Raw genomic sequence first — 18,272 nt, 5'->3', positions numbered from 1 at the left:
ATTTCCTCAGGAGAATTTGCTGGACATGCAGTGCCTCCCTATAATTACACACACACCTGCTACACAAGGCGTGTACCGCTGGAGGTAACTTGCCGTGCTCAAGTGCACTGAAGTAATAATGGTTGAAGGGTTTATGTTTAGCTCAACTCCTACGACTAATCAGCCGCTTTGGGAATTCAGAGGAGGAACTTTATGGCCTGATGTTGAATTATGAAAATGGCACGATAGATAATAGATCAAGTTATCTCCCGGACACTCCCTGTTCGTGATCACTGTGCCATCCCAGTTCACTTATTTGATTCTGATCACGCAGCCTCCGCCTTCTCATGCTCCAACAGTCCCTCATTTTGGGGAACCCACAGGGGACACAGGGACAGAGTTTCGTCCAGCCTGTGGGTTCTGTGGTCTCCGTCCCACTTCCATCAGCCGGCACCTTCTGTTTTGACCACTCCATCTGACACATTATGCAGTATTTGTTAGCAAAGGACAGCTTTGAGACAGGTGGTAAGACTAAACAAGATTGGTGAATATGTCAACTGTCAACTCTCTGAGAAAATGTGATGGCCATTTTTATTAACTATTTTATAAAATTAATCGATTAGTTGAAAAACTGCTGGCAGATTAAATCGAAAATGAAAATAATCATCAATGCAGTAATAAATAAATAAACCATCACACAAGGTGTGGTCTTTAACTAGCGATCACATGACAGGCTGGTTTATAAAAATAACATCTTTATTATAGTGGAGTTGGGACGTACATTTTGAAGTTATGACCCATCAACACCAGCAACTTTGAGCTAATATTGCATTTCCAATAACCTTGCTCGGATGTATTCTTTGCAAAAAAGTATTAAGGGCATGTTTTCATTTCATTAAAGGTCTGAGAATCATCAGTTGAAGAAAGCCCTGATTTAAGTGTTTTCATCATAGAAAACGTAATAATAATAATAATGACCCAGTCCATTCATTCATTGAATCATCACACAGTCAAAACAGTAAGCGTTCTAGTTTTGTTTTCCAAGTAGGTGTGTAACCTTGAAATTGCACATTATCACTGAAGACGCTTTCACATAAAACAAAGATTGCACAGTACAGTAACATGTCAAACATGTAGCAGAAAGTCACATGATCTTTTGATGAAACCACATGGCTAATACTTAAACCGTGAGTGTTAATTCTACTGGTGCACAATATCAACACACTGTAACCATACTGAGTACAGTAACAAACAGGAACAGGAATCTGCTGTGAGCCAGGTGTTTAAATCCCCTCTGTGCAAGACAACACTATGATTGATAAATAAATAATCTGGACCGGCTATACTGAGTCCAAACACATAATGTGTTCAGGTTGAACTTCTTCAAAGTAGGTCCTTCAAATCCCTTAAAAAAAAAAGACAGACATAAGCGTTACAGAGAGAGGTGTGTGTGTGTGTGTGTGTGTGTGTGTGTGTGGCAGAGGAGGCACATCACCCAGACGGTCACAACAGGTTGTGCAGACTGGAAACATTAAATAACCACAAGAGTCCGTCAAAAAGGGAGCGGGAGGTCCAACTGCAGCCCCGCTGGGTTACAGCAGTCCGTCACTCAGAGGTGAGGAGGGACGGTCTGCAGGGCGTCTTCGTTTGTACGATGGATGTTCACATTCTGGAAAGAGGAACACATCAGTGTCAGATGCCTTTTGAACAAATACTGCATGTGTATGAACGCATTTACAGGGAGGTGAGAACACAACAAAGCTTTAGTTACCACACACCAAACATTGTTATATACGTCATCCAGTACAGCCGTTGTTTTTGCACTTGTGATAACTTCTTTTTGTTGATGTGCTGTAGACTGTATATAGCAGATTGTTGGCTTTTTTTTTTTTTGAAATGATGTACCTCGAGTTTGGCCACAGATGATTTGACCTCTTTGAAACTCTGCAGGATGCTTCAGGTTCCTTTGAAAACTCATTTAAAGTGCAGATTACCAGACCTATTTTATATCTGACAGATGTCACCAGCATTTGTTATTTACCTCATGACTTCAGCATGTTTTCATGATGTGTTTATTTCAATCACACCATGTACATGGCAGCAGGTCTTGGTAAACCTGTCTTGTTTTTTGGACATTGCAATATCTTTTATTTTCAGAAAATGATTTTTATGCCGTTTAACAAAGTGCAGTATTATTAGCTGTGAACAACAAGCGTACAGCTTGTGAGCACTCTAAATCTGGGCAGACAGAAGTGTGTGTGTGTGTGTGTGTGTGTGTGTGTGTGTGTGTGTGACACAGTGAGTGTTTTGTTCAGGCTGATGAATAGCAGCACTCTCTTATGCACCCCAGTGGATCCTTTGCATATGAATGAACGGGGGAATCTGAGTGTTCAGTTTGCACAGCACAGTACGCAGGAAGGGCACTGCACTGAACATCTGATCTGTAGATAGTAAGAATAGGAAGGAAGTAGTCGGCCTCTTTTCATCTCCAAGTAGTTTGAGTACGAAATATCCAGCTCAGCAGTCTTTATCTCCCGATTTACCTTCAAGGTGAAGCATATAACTCAAGATCCTAACTTTCATATATTAAAAGGAGGAAAACAGCTTTCATGTCAAACTTTCTAAAATGAAGCACAAGAAGAGTGTGGTAAGGATACATGAAATGATTGAGTGGAGTTTATTTAAAAACATTAAACAGAACTATTTTCCTCTTAATTCTAATCAGTGATATGTACCGTATATACTGTAAGAACCTTCACATTGTTGAACAAAAAAAAAAAAACAGTATGTCTGTATTTCCAGGATCTTCATTAGACAGTGTTAGACATCCTAAAACTAGAGACAAACTGTAATAGAGGACATTTAATAAGGAAATAAACAGTTGATTTTTTTGTGCAAAATATGAAAAAGCACTACCTTGTTTTGTGTTGTGCAATGCTGTAAGATTAGAGTGTCATGACTTCTACCAACAGAAATATAAAGTGATGAGACACTGCTAAACGTTATCATTGTTAAAATCAGTTCAACAGACAAGATCAATGAGAAAACAAACTACACGTAATCACTGCTTCAGCTAAAAAGGTGTTGGAGTTTCATTGCTTCACAGTTGGAATTACACCATCAGTTCCCAAAAAAAAAAAAAAAAAAAAAAAAACTTTCTTCGGCTTTTCATTCATTCTCCAAAAATGGGAGAACGTGCACGCCACAAGATCCGTGTCATAAGGATTAATAATCAAAATTAGAAACTGGATTCCAGTCGATTACCACCATCACCGAGTCTTAAAATATAAGTGGAGGAAAAACAGTGAAGAATGAAGAGTAATTCAATCAAAGGAAGGTGGAGAAGAGAGACTAGGGGTTGCTGAGTTTGGCAGGTACATTGTGCGTCTGAAGGGTACAGTGTGCGTACAGAGGGATAAAGGAGGATAGGGTTGGGGGCGGGGTGAGGGGTACTGCCTCATTGGTGAGCTGGCACTGTTAGCAAAGCCTCCTGTGGCATCCGCGACACTTCTACGTTCTGTTTGATAAAAAAAATAAAAAACAGAGGGGGAGGGATCAAAACACATGGGAGAGATGAAATCCACTGCACACACACTGGGCAAAGACTCTGAGAGACGTATTAAGTTCAGAGGTATGCTTTTCACATGCCTGAGGTTTTCATTACTGTCTTCATCACCAGTGTCTTCGTCAGTGATGTGTTAGCAGTGCAAGTCGAGAAGGAATTAAACCACTGCATGCAAGCTTTTCTTATGCTTATCTAGTGCGTTTTTCTAATTTCTGAGCTGCAAAACATGAAAAACTTAAGATCCTACAAAGGGGCTTTATGGGTAATGGACAATCATCTAAAAATCCCAAACTTCTCCTGTATGTTTGAATAAATTACATCACATTACTCATATACAGTACATATATTTACTCAGAACTATCATTGGCTGTTCACCTATCGTGTGACGCCTTTTATCAACCAACCCTTTCAGAAGCTGGAACATAATCCACTCAGAGGCATATTTATCTGAAGGGTGCGAGGCTGAAAATGTGGAACGCAATAGGAGCATTAGTCATTGTTTCCGTTACGCTCTGATAACATAGAATCCACATATTCCAACACGAAAACCTGCTCTGAGCTCATTACTATTTCCTATCACGGATTATAAAAACGTGGTCATCAAAATGAAGTGCTGACAAAGGAATCTGTACTGTATTGAGCGCTACGGTGAAATATCACATGCAACACCATAATGTTCAGCACCTGAGGCTATTGGACCAACCTGTTTGTGAACCACCTTACCTTGCAAAAAGTGGGTCAGTTGTACGGTGTGTCTGCTTACTGTGTGTGTGGTTGTATGTTGTTATACCCACCTCTGGTCTTTCTCGGTGTGTGTTGACTGCATCCACATTTAAGCTGATGGACTCCACCTTACAGCCTGAGCATGCAGACAGAAGTTTTGTTTCATTAGTTCAGGTGGCAGAAGAGTGTTTTATTTTATTACTATTCATTAGAAAAAGATTTATTATGTGCATTATACGCTAATAGGAGACCAGTCCTACCGTAGGCCACTGGCGTTAGCTTCAGCACAGTGTGCAGCGGGCACTTCAGGTACGGCAGCTCTTCTGTGTGGAGACAAACGCACCAACAGTTCATGAAAACTACCTGAACAAACTAGGAACTCTAAATCTCGCAATAATAATAATAATAATACACTTTCAAAAAATATATAATTTTTTTTTAGTAATAAAAAAGAACCAATGAGAGTATCTATAAAGTACCGGACTGATAAGGAGCATCGATAGAGTAAAATTATCAATAAAATCCTGAAGAAACCCATCCCTAGTCTTGAGATATACTATATACACTGAAGTATTTTCAAAACAAACAAAAAAAAAGGAATGAAAGAAAAAGAAACCTAATTATTTTTAATCAAACATTTTTGCTACAGTAACCTGGTCTACAACATGGAAATCAGGTCAGTCAGCCAGGAGTGAAACACACTTCTCAATCTAGGCTTTATGAAAGTATGTCACAGCTTTACACTGAACATGTCAGTGTACAAAACATTTAATCCAGTACCTTATTCAAAACACAGAGACATAAATACTTTATTGAAAATGAAAATTTACCTTGTATTATGTGTGATCTGTAATATTCCTTGTTATATTCTGTATTAAGTATTAAACCTTACTTTGTCAGTGAATCCACTTTTCCCTCAACTGTATCTACTACTACTTAGTGAATTTAGTGACTTCCTACGTTTCCCACGGTGCTGTTGAACAGAAGTCAACTAAACACAACTTGTGTTTATTTGTGCTGTTTCTGTATATGTGCTAAAGTGCCTTATTTAAGGACCCCTGGCTTAGGTCCCACAGACTCCTTGAGGTTCAGTTAAAAAGGACTGACCTGCTGTCTTGTCCAGGAAATAGGCCAACAGGCAGCGCAAGACGGCCTGGTGACAGATGACCAGCACGTTCTCTTGCCGCTCCAGCTCCATGATGACGGGCTCCAACCGCTGCACCAGGTCCTCATAGGACTGAGTTGGAAGAGACGCAAAAAGAGGCAAATCAGACATGCGGAAATCAGAGTACTAACACTTCTAGAATCAGATTTAATGTGAGAGTCATCACTACAGACAGCTTTATCCATCCATTTTTTTTTCCTATTGCAGATATTCTGAGATCATCGCTAAGAAAGAGCACACTTACACCTTTACATTTGAAGTAAAACAGCTCTAAATTGAAACTTTCATACAATTTCTTCACACATTCTGCTGGATAATCAATCTCAGGTAAACAGATTGACATTTCAGCAGGTGGAAAATTCCATACAGGCTGTCTAGACCAACACTAGCTTTAACAAGATTCCCTACATCAGCACTGTCCGCCTCAGCAGCCAACTAATGCCTGTATCCATCTTCCTGTGTTGGATTAATGGAGAGGTAATGGGATGGACTGGTGAGAACAAACCAACGGGCATTCGGACCCACAGTAAACAACCTGAGCCCACGTTTTTGGCACACACACTCACTCACAGACTAATGTGAAGTCTTTGTTTACTGTGATCTGGTGTTTAGCCAAATCTGTCTGAGAGGCTGCTCATCCAAGCTGAGGCTCATTAGCAGCAGCCTAAGTGGCCAGTAGCCATCTGGATGCAGTTTAATTGTGTGTTTGTGGTTACGTGTGTGTTTGTATGAGAGAGAGAGAGAGAGAGAGAGAACATGTGTCCTTATATACACAAAGGTGGGCTGACTGCTTTGGGAAATTCAAAAATTCAAAAACAGAGACACACTGTCCACAAGCATGCTACCTCGATGTTAACATATAAAAACACGCTTTAACAGTTACGTTAAAAGGTTACATTTTAGCCACTGACCTCTCCTTTCGGGTAACGATAGCGGTATTTGTCCTGGTCCCTCAGAGCAAACTCCAGAGGATAGTGCTCCTGAATCTCCTCATACATCATCTCCTCACACACGCCCTAAAATGACATCACACACAGATTAAACTCCGTTAACACCGCACACATGTCAACGGCTGTGCTTAGCAGTCAAGAACGTAGTACTCACTGCATCAATCTCGTTCAGGACCTTCCACTGTTCATAGGGCACATTGAGAGCCTCAGCTGTCTGGATGGTTCTCTTCATCTGACTGGTCCACACCTTCAGGTCGCTGATGCCCTGTGTCTGGATGAACTGGCTCAGCTTCTTCGCAAACTGCATGGCGAAAAGAAAAAAAAAAACAACAAAAAAAACAAAACATTTTTTTTTAAACTATCTCATAAATAAAAAAACTGCTCTGAAGATATTTCTTGTTGAAAAAGTTTGATATACCTCTTTGCCTCTAGGTGTGAGGCCTGAGTCTCCTCCGATTCGACCATTGACATTGAGCTCGCTCTCACCATGGCGGCACAGGTAGATGGAGCGCGGCGTGATGTGAATGTTCATGAGGTAGTAGACGATCCGGCTCTGGATGTGGTCCAACACCCTGTTGACCAAGTACCGCTGACCAACGTCCATGATTTTAATGTAAGAGAGATCCCTGAGAGGAGACCACAGACACATTAAGCCTTCTTTCTGTTCAACATTGTGTGATGTGACGGAGCCAAAACCAGTGAATGGATTTGAGAACTCCGGCATAATTAGTTGTTCAGGAATATAAATGAATCACTGCATAAACCTAAAAAATTATGGTACAAAGTATTCAACATGAATGTGATGGTATTTCAGCAACTGTAGTGAAAAGTCTGTGTGCTGCCACATCTTCATATTAGGCAAAAGGCAGGTAAATGTTTACTCCTGACCTTACTGGAAAAGCCAATGAGCACTGACACAGGGGACTATATTACAGAATTAAAGTCACAACAATCTTAGGAAATGTTTCTCTCTCTCTCTCTTTTTTTTTTTTTAAAAGTATATCTGCAAACATGAGCAAAAACCGTCTAACTAATGTTAATCACACAGAAATGCACTGTAATATAAAGTCAAACTGTAATTTTGAAACAATTTTCCCTCATCCGTCACACATCTGCGTGAGCAAGTTTTGTTAGCATTTGCTTTTCAAATTTAAAGAGATTTGTTTAGCGTGAGAAAATGAATGAAAAAAAAGAAAAAAAAGAAAAAGACACCCCCCCCAATTCATTTTCTCACGCTAAACCGATGCCGATTGAATTTTTCAGATGACAGAAAATACTAAAATTACTGCCTTATTGTTCTGATGAAAAGACCAGAGTGTACTTGAAAATTCTAATTTGCTAAACTAGTTAATCCCATATTTTGGCACAGCTAGGACATATTTACTAACACACTCCCCACACCAGCTTTCACCTCACCTGTCCAAGACTTCATCCAGCGTCTCGTAGGAGTTTTCATAACACTTGATCCTCTTCATGAAATCCTCCACTGCTTCTTCTGTGTTACAGTTGGTGTAGTCAGGGCTACTCAGCTTCACTTGCTAAACAGAGAAACAGCAGAGGAGTGAGTACATCATGGACAGACGTTCATGTTCTCTTGAGATAAAATTAAAAAAAAAAAAAAAAAACTCACCACTATGTTCTCCTGTATGACATCTGGATCTTCACACACAGACTCCACGAAGAACACCTGAGAGAAGAGGAGGAGGAGCAAATCAAGCTTAGTGTGAATGTCAACCAATGCAGTATCCCCTCCCAGAATTGTGACCCAACAAGTTACCTTAAAGCCATTCTGCTCTGCAAACTGGATGATGGTTTCCCTCCTTTCTCTGGTGGTGTTTGTTGCATCAAAAACCTGTTTAACACAGACAGAACAAAAATGAATAAGCTTATTTAGCATTGTACACTGTATTTGACCTGCCTGAAACATCTAAACCAATACAGCATTTAACATTTGACCCACTGCAACTTGGCCTCCTTCTTCAGTGAGATACTGCCGCACATCGTTCAACGCTGCCGAAGCACAGTGCCTGTAAAGATCACAGATGACCTCGGTCATAAATGTCACATGGTTGGCGGTTAAATTAATTGTTAAGGCAGTCCGAGGCCAGCTGCCACTCTTACCGTCTGATCTTTAACCCCTCCTCGTTGTCTGGACGGAAGAACTCAAAGGACTTGTAGATCTTCACGAAATCTCTCCTGTACTGCCCAACATTGAACTCTGTGGGGAAGACGGAGGCAAGGACACTTGAGATCATCTTTCTCTAAACTCACAATCACACATCCCGACTCAATTCCCTTTATCCTTAAGAATTGATGTTTCTACAACGGTGCCTTGATTCTTCAGAGTTTTTTGGACTCTATTCACTGGAGCTGACAATCCTGAGAAGACGTACCTCTGGTGGGCACTCCAATCCAGTTAAGATAGCGGGTCAGCTTCTTGGAGATATAGGTCTTCCCCCTGGCAGGAAGGCCCACTGTCACAATTAGGGTGGGGCAGTTGGTCATACATACTGGAATGAAAGAGAGAGAGAGAGAGAGATAGCTTCAGTCATGTGTTTATCACACATAATGCACATGGAAGATCTAAAACTGATTTAGTAAAAGCATATAAAACAGGTTTATCAGCAAATATGCCTTCATCTCTTTCAAAATCTGCCCTTATACTATCATGCATATAATAAAACAAAGCTAAAAGAGATTTAATATCAACGCTAGATTGTCCTCATCAGCGTGTGTAATCCAGAGTTATCTGCCATGAAGACAAAGACGCACCACTCTGAGAATGTTGTTTGCGAGGAGCAGAGGTCACAGTGGCAGCAGGACGTGTCCTCGGAGTTGTGAAACACTGGGCTTTAAGTACTCAAGACATCTGGGGAGAGCTAACAGATAGTTTCCACACTCATTTGCAGTGTGTGCAAACGTGACTGGGTCAGAGAGCATGATAGTTTTTATGGGCGCTACGTCACCATATGTATTTTCTTGTAAGATAATGTCCATATCTGTAAAAGTGGGGGGGAAATACTGAAGCTATCAGAGGAGGCCATGGTTGTCTGTCCAAACAGGCCTGGTGCATGAAGTTTTTTTTAAAAGTTAAGGTAATACTGAGCATTACAGAGCTCCTTTCACAACTACCACCCTGATATGTGAGGATTACTCTGTTTGTGTTGTGTTATTGATTTTGCCAGCAAACTTATGCTCAGTGTTTCACTCCATCCAAATAGCCGCCCCAGAGAAGTGGCCGATGTGAGCGCAGATAAAATGCAGCAGCACATCCACAGGGCAAATCACTCACATGACTGCAGGGATACAATTCCTGTTTACCAACAGCTAGTGCTTGACTTGGCACGCAGTAACAATGAGATGGACATCCCTAGTACCAGTCCTTTCTCCTCGATGCGAGCAGCCTTCATCTGCGTGAACGTCCTGTGAATCCTTACATAACTGTGTGAACCAGATGGCGGCAGCGCCGGCAGCAGCAGCAGCAGCAGCAGCAGCATGACTTCTGAACTCCGCGAGCTGCGGTGCCCGCGCGTATTTATAACCGTAGTAACGTTGACGTTCGCTAGCAAATGAAAACAGCTTGAGCTATAACGCAAAAATGCAGGGTGCGGATTAGCGTTAATTATTAAAGTTACCACAGTGGGTCCGGATGCGTACTCGCAAATGCGAACAACAAACCTCAGACGAAAGGAATGAGAAATGTCTGTTGATACTAACAGTTAACGTTACGGGTGAAACAGCTATAACTTTACATACATATGCTAACAATTGTCGCCACGTTGTCATACGCACCCTTTCTTTGAGAAATGTGTTTTTCAGGAAGGCCATTTTTACACGGCATCCAGATCTTCTTGAGCGGGTTTTGGGTGAGTTCCCGCGGATTCGACGGTGTTTGGTCCTCCATTCCGCCTTGCGGTGAGGTGGAGGCAGCCGCGGCGGGAACACGGGGCCTTTTCCCGTGATGCTGCTCTGAAGGTGACCGGTGTTTCATCTACAGTGATGGAAATGGTCCGATGTCGCACTGTATGTAGCCCGGTCTCTCCCCTGTGCTGCTGTCACGTGCTCCGGTCTGGCCACAGTTGAAACCGACGGTCGGCCGTAATGATCGCAGTAGGGGCGCAGCACATCTTCTTCTTAACCGTAAGTGACATGAGCTATGCCGAGTGCTCACCCACAAAACGCAAGCATTATGCTTTAGGGAGCATTGATATTTTAGAGCGTGAAAAACAATGTAGCGATCATAGACTGTATAAAGGTAGCGATGCGTGAAAACCGGTGAAAACGCACCAACAATACTTTGTTTTAGATTTATTTGTTACCGCAACAACAGCACAATTGTTTGACCATACGGCTGTAATTCCAGGGGCGTTTCCAGGATTTGAGGGCATTCGGGGCTTAGCCCGGACATCTGTAGGGGAGTCAGGGGGAATACCCCCCATGGAAATATTTTCATAAACAAGTTCTATTTTGATGCTTTTTTATGCACTCTGGCACTTTGTTTACATTCAAAGTACGTCTTAATCATTCAACAAATTTAAATGTGTACCTCAAAAAGTTAGTCATTAGTATTGAGAAACAGAACACTTCACAATTGCTATCATTAAACATTTGGTGACTAGAGTATTTTACTGTTCAGATACAGTTCATGCAGTTTACTATTAATCTGTCCTTGATCTTGGACGATCTCAATTCAATTCAAGTGCTTTACTGGCAAAAGAAATGCCAAAACATTTTAACACAAATTGTACAATCATAATAAACACAAATACAACAAAACAGAGCACAAGAAGAAGCCGTAGTAACGTTACATAAACAGGGACTTTTTATTTCTTTTCCGCAGCAGCAAACACAACACACAGCCTTTCACTCACTACTGCAACCTGAGCTTATCTACACACTTTATGACTGACTAAAGTAATGTAACTACCCGTAATAGCATAAACCTTTCTGTGGCTTTTCACCAAACGTGACGGTACTTCTTTCACAACAAACCCGCTAGACTCTGTCACACACACAGGTTAACCCACAAGGCCACCTTCCTTAAAGGGGAAGGCTCTGCCGGTAACACACAAGTGCAGTTAGGCTGTGGGCGTGCTAACCAGAGGTACAGTAGAAGAAGTATTCAGGTCCATTACTTGAGCAAAAGTACTAAAACCCCATTTTGAAAATACTCCACAGCGAGTAAAAGTTCTGCATTCTAAACCTTACAAGGAATGTAAGTATTATAGCAAAATGTACTTATAGTGCTCATTGTGCAGTAAAATGTTCCCTGTCAGCGTTTTACTATTATATAAGATGTTTCTGGATTAATATTACTGCTGCATTAATGTGTATGTTGCGTTTCATGTATGTTGCCCTAGATGTTTAAGGTTGAGCTAATTTTAACGATTTTATATACTGCTGGGTAGTTTAATCTACAGCAATGCATCATAACCTATAAGATCATCATATGTTTGACATACACACAAACTGCCTGTTATCAGCTTTGTGAGGATGCATTTTCCAGCTAATCCAAAGGGGATTTAAATAGTTTATTTAGCTTAAAGAGTGGGAGACTTTTCTCTACAAATAAAGGAACACTTCATCCTTCAGTTTATCAGAAACATTCAAAATCACCACATCTGGAGTTATGTGGTTTTAATTGGACAGGAAGGGGATGAAAATTTGTAATCTGAAAAGTAGCTAAAGCTGTCAGACAAATGCAGTGGTGTAAAAACTACAATATTTCCCTCTGAGACGTCATGGAGTAGCTCTAAAGATAAGGCAGCTCTCGAGAACAACAAAATGGCTCAAATAAAAGCTATAGGCTAATAGCCAAATGGCATTTCGAATACCGGCCCGTTATGAGAAAAACAAAATAGCGAAAGCAGGTCACCTAGGGACTTATCTGAGGCATTGTCTATTGTTATATACAATCTAAATGAATATGAAAATGATTTGTTGAGGTGAAAACGTTACATATAGCCATAATAAAATTCATACATTTAATCATTTATATGTTCACACATAAAACATGGCTTAGCAGCAACATTTAACAAAAGTACAGAATTCGGCTCATTAATAACTAAAAAGGTTGACAGACAAAACAATTGTATCTTGCTAGTCACCTTTTCCCCACATATCCAACATGCTAATGTTATTAGCGTAAGCCTATGGCATTTTACATTACATAAATTAGCCTAGCAGCTAGCGGACATTTCCCTCTACTCATAGATTAACAAATTCCATGTATTATTTATACCTTTTCTTACTCACCGCTGACGATTGTTAGTAAAGTTAAATTTCGGCCTGCAAGCACGTTTTATCACACGACAACGTTGAAGTAGAGCAGGTTTGTAGCGACAGACTGCTGATTTGTCGCTGTTTCTTTTTGTCAAGCTTGTCAACCTAGCGACAGTAACTAAGGGGGGCGGGGCTTTGGATCCATTCCAGTGTACAGGAATGAGTAGCATTAGGATTGTAGCTCATCAAAACTGCACAGACACAAAGTATTAAGTTAGGCCTACAAAGTAACACCACATAGCGTTTACCAATTTCCACGGCTGATTCTTCTGACTCAGCCGCTGCTGCTGGCTCAGTCTGTAGCTCATCTTTGCTGCTGCTGCTGCTGCTGCTGCTGCTACCCTCTCCTTCTGCAAAACCATGAAATCAACTTAAATGAAGCTCATAATAATGTTGGCACCTACAATCAAGATGAGGAAAAATGTACTTTAACAGTTAATTAAACTATTACTGTAAATGTTACTACATAGGCTTACTACATAACTTCTTATCCTTCCTTCTCTTTTTGAAAAATCCAATAAGAAGAAGTTGTTTTTTTTCTACCTGGACCTGTACTCTCAGCCATTTCTCCTCTCAAATCTTCCTGCCTCATTAATCACTGCTCTATGCCAATGACCACTCAGCACCTGCTCACGTCACTCACTCACTCAGCGCCCACTGACCTCTGTGTGTGTGTGTGTGTGTGTGTGTGCGTGCGCACGCGCTGCACTTTCACACACATGGTGTATTTTGTCGAGCTTCACATAGGCTTAAAATTACATTCCTACTCTGAAAACGTTCGGGGCTTAAGCCCCGGTAAAATGGCCTGGCGACGCCTCTGTGTAGCTCTAACATGCCCGGTATGGTAATAGTCCTGGATTTGTGAAAGTTGTGTTAGATGCTTAAGAAGATATGCTAGTTTACTAGACGCTTTTCACAAAATACATTTTGACATGGATTTGCCACATTACACATAGTGATTTGGTCCATTGTTTGTATAAAAAATATTGATTAGTGCAGCTTTAAGAGTGGAAAATTGTTGTTAGAACTGGTTAGAATTGGTTTTCTGGCCCATTTAGGCCTATATATACACCTGTAATAGCCTCAATAGCCTGTATCCTGGAGGCAACAAAAAACAAGAACAAAAAAGTTCATAAAACATGATTTTAGCATAACACATAAAACCATTTTGTTTTAGTCTTTCAACACTACATGCAGCAGAGAGAGATTACTGATAGTGGAAGTTTAGAACACCACAGGGTGCTATCTAGGGGTCAAGGTGGTGAATTCACCTTTTAAAATGCAGTCTTTAAACATTAGTGTACTAACTTTATCAACCTTTAAAATTTGTCCTTTTATAACAGTGCTACTATCACACCAAATTAAGTGAATTCTGAGACATCAGCAAAGAAATTTTGCTAAAGCAAACCTAGAAATGCTGCTTTAAAGGCCCCGTGGTTCACGTACACAGGTGTTTTCACTTATTTTGCCTGATTTCCTTTTCAACACTGTGGGTGTGTAAGGATTGTACTTGATTCACATCTCCCCCACCCTTTTGCTGTGTCTGCTAAGGTGGAACAAATTACACCGTAATCGTTCTATTTGGTGTACCGAGTTTGGTAACCTCACATAATGTCCAGCATAGCTTCCTCTAACTGCAACCTAATCAGCCAAGAATGACTCAGAACACATGTGTGGGTGTACACTTTCATCATGTGTTCAGTGTTGCTAAAGGATTGCATTATGTTTTGGCCTTATCGTAGCACAGTGGTTTGCTTTAATGGTTGCTTTAGACATGATCCAAAATGTAATGTTAACCTACAAAATTAAAGGCAACCAGTCAGTGTCATTGTCACTTCAAGAAGGCTATCATGGAAATCATTAGTATGGGAGTCAGTCCAGACTGGGAAGGCCCTTGTCATCCTGCAGCAATTCCCTCTGTTTTGTAGGCCTCATAAGGACTGAGGTGCTCAATCAATCAATCAGTTCTTACAAACAACACAATTTAATCATCTAAACTGTGCAGTTGTTTTTGGTCTTCAGGGAATTTAAAATACAATGTATGAGCTGTTTCTAAATATGGAAAATGGTAATTTGTGCTCTTAAGAAACAACTCCGGGTCACATTAATTTGGAAAAGGAAGGCACGGAACTGCACAGGACAACTTGCTGTGTGTTATGTGGGGATAGACTACACACTTTTGAGTACTGATTCTTTTTGAAGTAAACTGTTCCTTTTCAGCATTTCTGCTGATTCTAAAAGATACGGACAATGGCGCTTCTTCTCGGAAGACATTTTAACATGTCGCAACAGGAAAAGCACAGGTGTAAATAATAACATTAATGATGGCTGAATTCCATTTAGCTGCTTTAGTTTCAGGGTCCTGGTGCATGCCACATCGCTCTCATGGCTTACTGGGACACTTAAATAGAACAGAGCCGTTGTTAATGGTATTAGTGACACAAAATGTCTGCTGTGAAAAAGGCCTGTTGTGACAATAACACTACACTATCTCTCGGTACTGCAAGTTTTCAGCAATCACTAAGTGACAAATGTTATAAACGTCTTATTCCTACAGAATTCTTTCTTACAGACACTTAGAGAAGCTACCACTTTACAGATGAGCTGACAATGTCCATGAGGTGGCAGCATTACTCCCCCTTTCTCTGTATGTGTGATGACCCAGGCCTATAAACTACCAGTGTATAAGAAACATCTGTAATGCAACCGAACTCCAATTCTATATTTCCTATAGATGAAATGCTTATAATGTCCAGATGTTGTTGGGGGCAAGGTGTCAGAGAATTTGGTACAAAGGTGTTTCTAATATTCTGTCCATCTCAGGTGAGGAGTGCCTTTCAAATGAATGCAGTCGAGTACAGCTCCACCATCACAATGGCCTAAGAAATGACCACAGAGGAAGGTTAAGTCTGCATCACACTAACATAGTGTCAACAAAAAGGGAACATTCTAAGCTTTACAAAGCCAGGAAGTTTTGCGTTGAGGCGTTGTGTTGGATTGAATTGCCTAATATAGTGGTAAGTCACTGTACATTTTCAGGTTAGTAGGCCTATCTGTACATCTGTTTATGTGTTCCTTATGGACTATCTGATGCACTTATTATATTAAGCTTCAGAGTCAGTCTTGGTGGTGGAGTAACAGGGCCTGTGACCTAAATATGGTGAGATGGAGGTTTTCTAATTAAATAGCTCCTACTCTCTCTCAAATTCCCTGACTGCTAGTAGACTATATTATTTATATCAGGTTCATCAAGTCCACAAATAAATGGCACACTAACTCATGCTGGGAATATATTTTTTTAGCTTTTTCAGCTTGGTAATATAAACACACCTCAGTGCAAAGTTTTGAAAAACCCATACAAACTGTGGCACATACTGCAAAAGTTGGTTAGGGCAACATGTATCATTTGGTGGGCTATTTAAAGTAGGGTATCTTATCTGCATAAAGCTTGGGTAGCCTATGTGAAAACAGCAGTAGGCAAGTCATACATATGTGCATTGTGTGAAAGATCAGATCAGTTTTCAGAGAGGGTAAATGAGGTGTCTGTTCTGGGACATGAACAGGAAGCAGATCTGTGTGCTCCTCCTCCTCCCCCCCAGCAACTGCCGGACTCTGATTGCAGCTAACAGCCTTTAGCCTGTGCTGTACCGGACAAGTCATTTCCCAATATAGTATGTTAACATTACACTCGGCAGTAAACCAACACGCACCACGCTGAGAGATCGCTTCAGCTCATGAACCAACATTTCTGGGTTTATAAGACAGAAATGTTACGCGTTGCATCGCAGCCCAGTGTGAACAACCACAACCACAAACACAAACACAAACAAACAGGCAGAAAACGCAAACCATGGACCTCTGCGTCTCCATCATGACCAGTGTGTGGGAAAGGAAAATAATAATAGCCTAATGATAAAACTGAAAAGAAAACCTGGGAGATCAGCTTCAGTCCACGCGAAGCAATTGGATTGTTTTTTTGTTTTTTTTATTAATTTCGGCAGCAGCCCAAAAACATCCGCCTGGCTCTTCATCCTCTGTGTTAACGCACAACTGCTGCTGTTACAAATGAGGCTGATTACTGTAAAAACAACAACAACAACAACAACAAAAAACTAACTAACAAAAAAAACCCTACAGATTGTCGCCTGTAGATGTTATGTAGGGTAAAGGTCTCGGTGACAGCGCCAACACACCGCACAGCGCATCGACTCTTGTTTACGTCTTGAAGGGCTGCTCGACACTCTCTGTCATCCGTTTAAAGATGCACAGTCTCAACTCCCGCATGCACGGGTCTGTTAAAGCCCCCCAAAGCGACGTCTCTTACCCGCTCTGTCCTGGTTCTGTGTGAGCTTGCTTCTGCTGGAGCAGCCTCTCATCATGGGCGCCTGTCTGATGGAGCGCAGTGGCTGGCGGTGCGTACGTGCGTCCAACAACAGCCTGCTGAGCGCTTGCACTGATGCTCACTGTACACACACCCACTTTGTGTGTGTGTGTGTGTGTGTGTGTGTGGGTGGGTGGGTGTGTCGGTGACCTCAGGCCGAGAGAAAGGCTTTCTCCAACACTGGATGGAGTGAGGTAGCAGCCTACCTGACCCCCACTGCACGCCCCACCCACCGTTTGACAGCTGGGAAATGTCCCCATCAGTCCTGGCAGGGTTTGAGTTACACCGCTCTTCCCATTACTCTGATGGTTAAATTTAGGATACTACATACATTTTTAGAAAACATTACAGCATAGCCTACAGTCACGCAGAAACTACATATGCCTATACAGTTCTATTATATATTCACCAAGATTCAATATTCAAATCTCAGACAATAAGATTTAATGGGAATATTCTGTATTTTGCAATACCTACCTTATAGGATACTCCTTAAATAATACAAAAATAGCACATATCATGTTAAGGATACCAAATATTCATATATTGTTGTTGCAATGCAAATCTAAGCATACTATATCTATCCATACAGGAAGCTTTTAGAAGTTTTCCAGGAACAGTCTAACTAGCAGAACCTGTTTGTTGTTTGGTTTTTTTTGGGGGGTTTTTTGTAGCATCTAGAAAAGTATTCACTCCACTTTGGCCATCTCCATGTTTAACAACTTTTTGACACAAATAAACAGAGCAGAGACGTTTTAATGTCAAACTGAAAGCAAATCTCTACAAATGGATCTGAAGTAATTGCTTAAAAATGCTAATTGATTGCATAACTGTGCACCCCTTTCTTATGACACACCTAAACCATTATTGGTGCAGCTTATTGTTTTTTAGAAGTTATTTTTCTATGTTGAAAGGTGACCACCTGTGCATAATCAAGGTGTGACAAGGGATCATCAAACTAAATCCGAGACAAGTTTTCTGAGATGTACTGTACAGCAAGATCAGTCATAAAAAAATGAAAAGAATATGGAACAGGTATAAATCTGCCTGAGAGAGAGGGGGATTAGTGATGGAGGCCAACAAGAGAACTGTGGACACTGTGAATGAGCTACAGGGTTTCATGGCTCAGATGAGAGACTTTTGTTTGTTTGTTTTTTTGTGCTCAATTTAGATAAATTTGTAAAAATTTGTTTTCACTTTATTATTAAAAAGCCAATTTCCCCTTTT

General features: G+C 40.9%; 1 protein-coding gene across 7 annotated transcripts; it reads right to left on the bottom strand.

Moving 5' to 3' along the window:
• Window positions 1-717: 717 nt before the first annotated feature.
• pfkfb4a (6-phosphofructo-2-kinase/fructose-2,6-biphosphatase 4a) lies at window positions 718-17,219 on the bottom strand. Of its 7 annotated transcripts, none has more exons than XM_044223734.1 (15): window positions 16,989-17,177; window positions 12,913-13,014; window positions 8,776-8,892; window positions 8,504-8,600; window positions 8,343-8,409; window positions 8,160-8,234; window positions 8,013-8,069; window positions 7,799-7,920; window positions 6,801-7,008; window positions 6,537-6,683; window positions 6,344-6,448; window positions 5,375-5,504; window positions 4,528-4,590; window positions 4,339-4,403; window positions 718-1,648 (listed from the first exon to the last, which is right to left on the bottom strand). In XM_044223734.1, the coding sequence occupies exons 1-15, from the start codon at window positions 17,041-17,043 to the stop codon at window positions 1,589-1,591; spliced, it is 1,470 nt and encodes a 489-aa protein (XP_044079669.1). In that variant the 5' UTR covers window positions 17,044-17,177; the 3' UTR covers window positions 718-1,588. The 7 variants fall into 7 exon arrangements, with proteins under 7 accessions (XP_044079669.1, XP_044079688.1, XP_044079652.1 ...); XM_044223725.1 differs by lacking the exon at window positions 718-1,648 and adding an exon at window positions 2,628-3,496 and having other exon boundaries at window positions 16,989-17,173; XM_044223753.1 differs by lacking the exon at window positions 12,913-13,014 and having other exon boundaries at window positions 16,989-17,219.
• Window positions 17,220-18,272: the final 1,053 nt, after the last annotated feature.

Source organism: Siniperca chuatsi, linkage group LG2 (assembly GCF_020085105.1).
Source record: "Siniperca chuatsi isolate FFG_IHB_CAS linkage group LG2, ASM2008510v1, whole genome shotgun sequence".
In the NCBI taxonomy this organism is placed as follows: Eukaryota; Metazoa; Chordata; class Actinopteri; order Centrarchiformes; family Sinipercidae; genus Siniperca; species Siniperca chuatsi.
The sequence above is the reverse complement of the archived record's forward strand: the minus strand, read 5'-3'. Positions and strand labels throughout refer to the sequence as shown.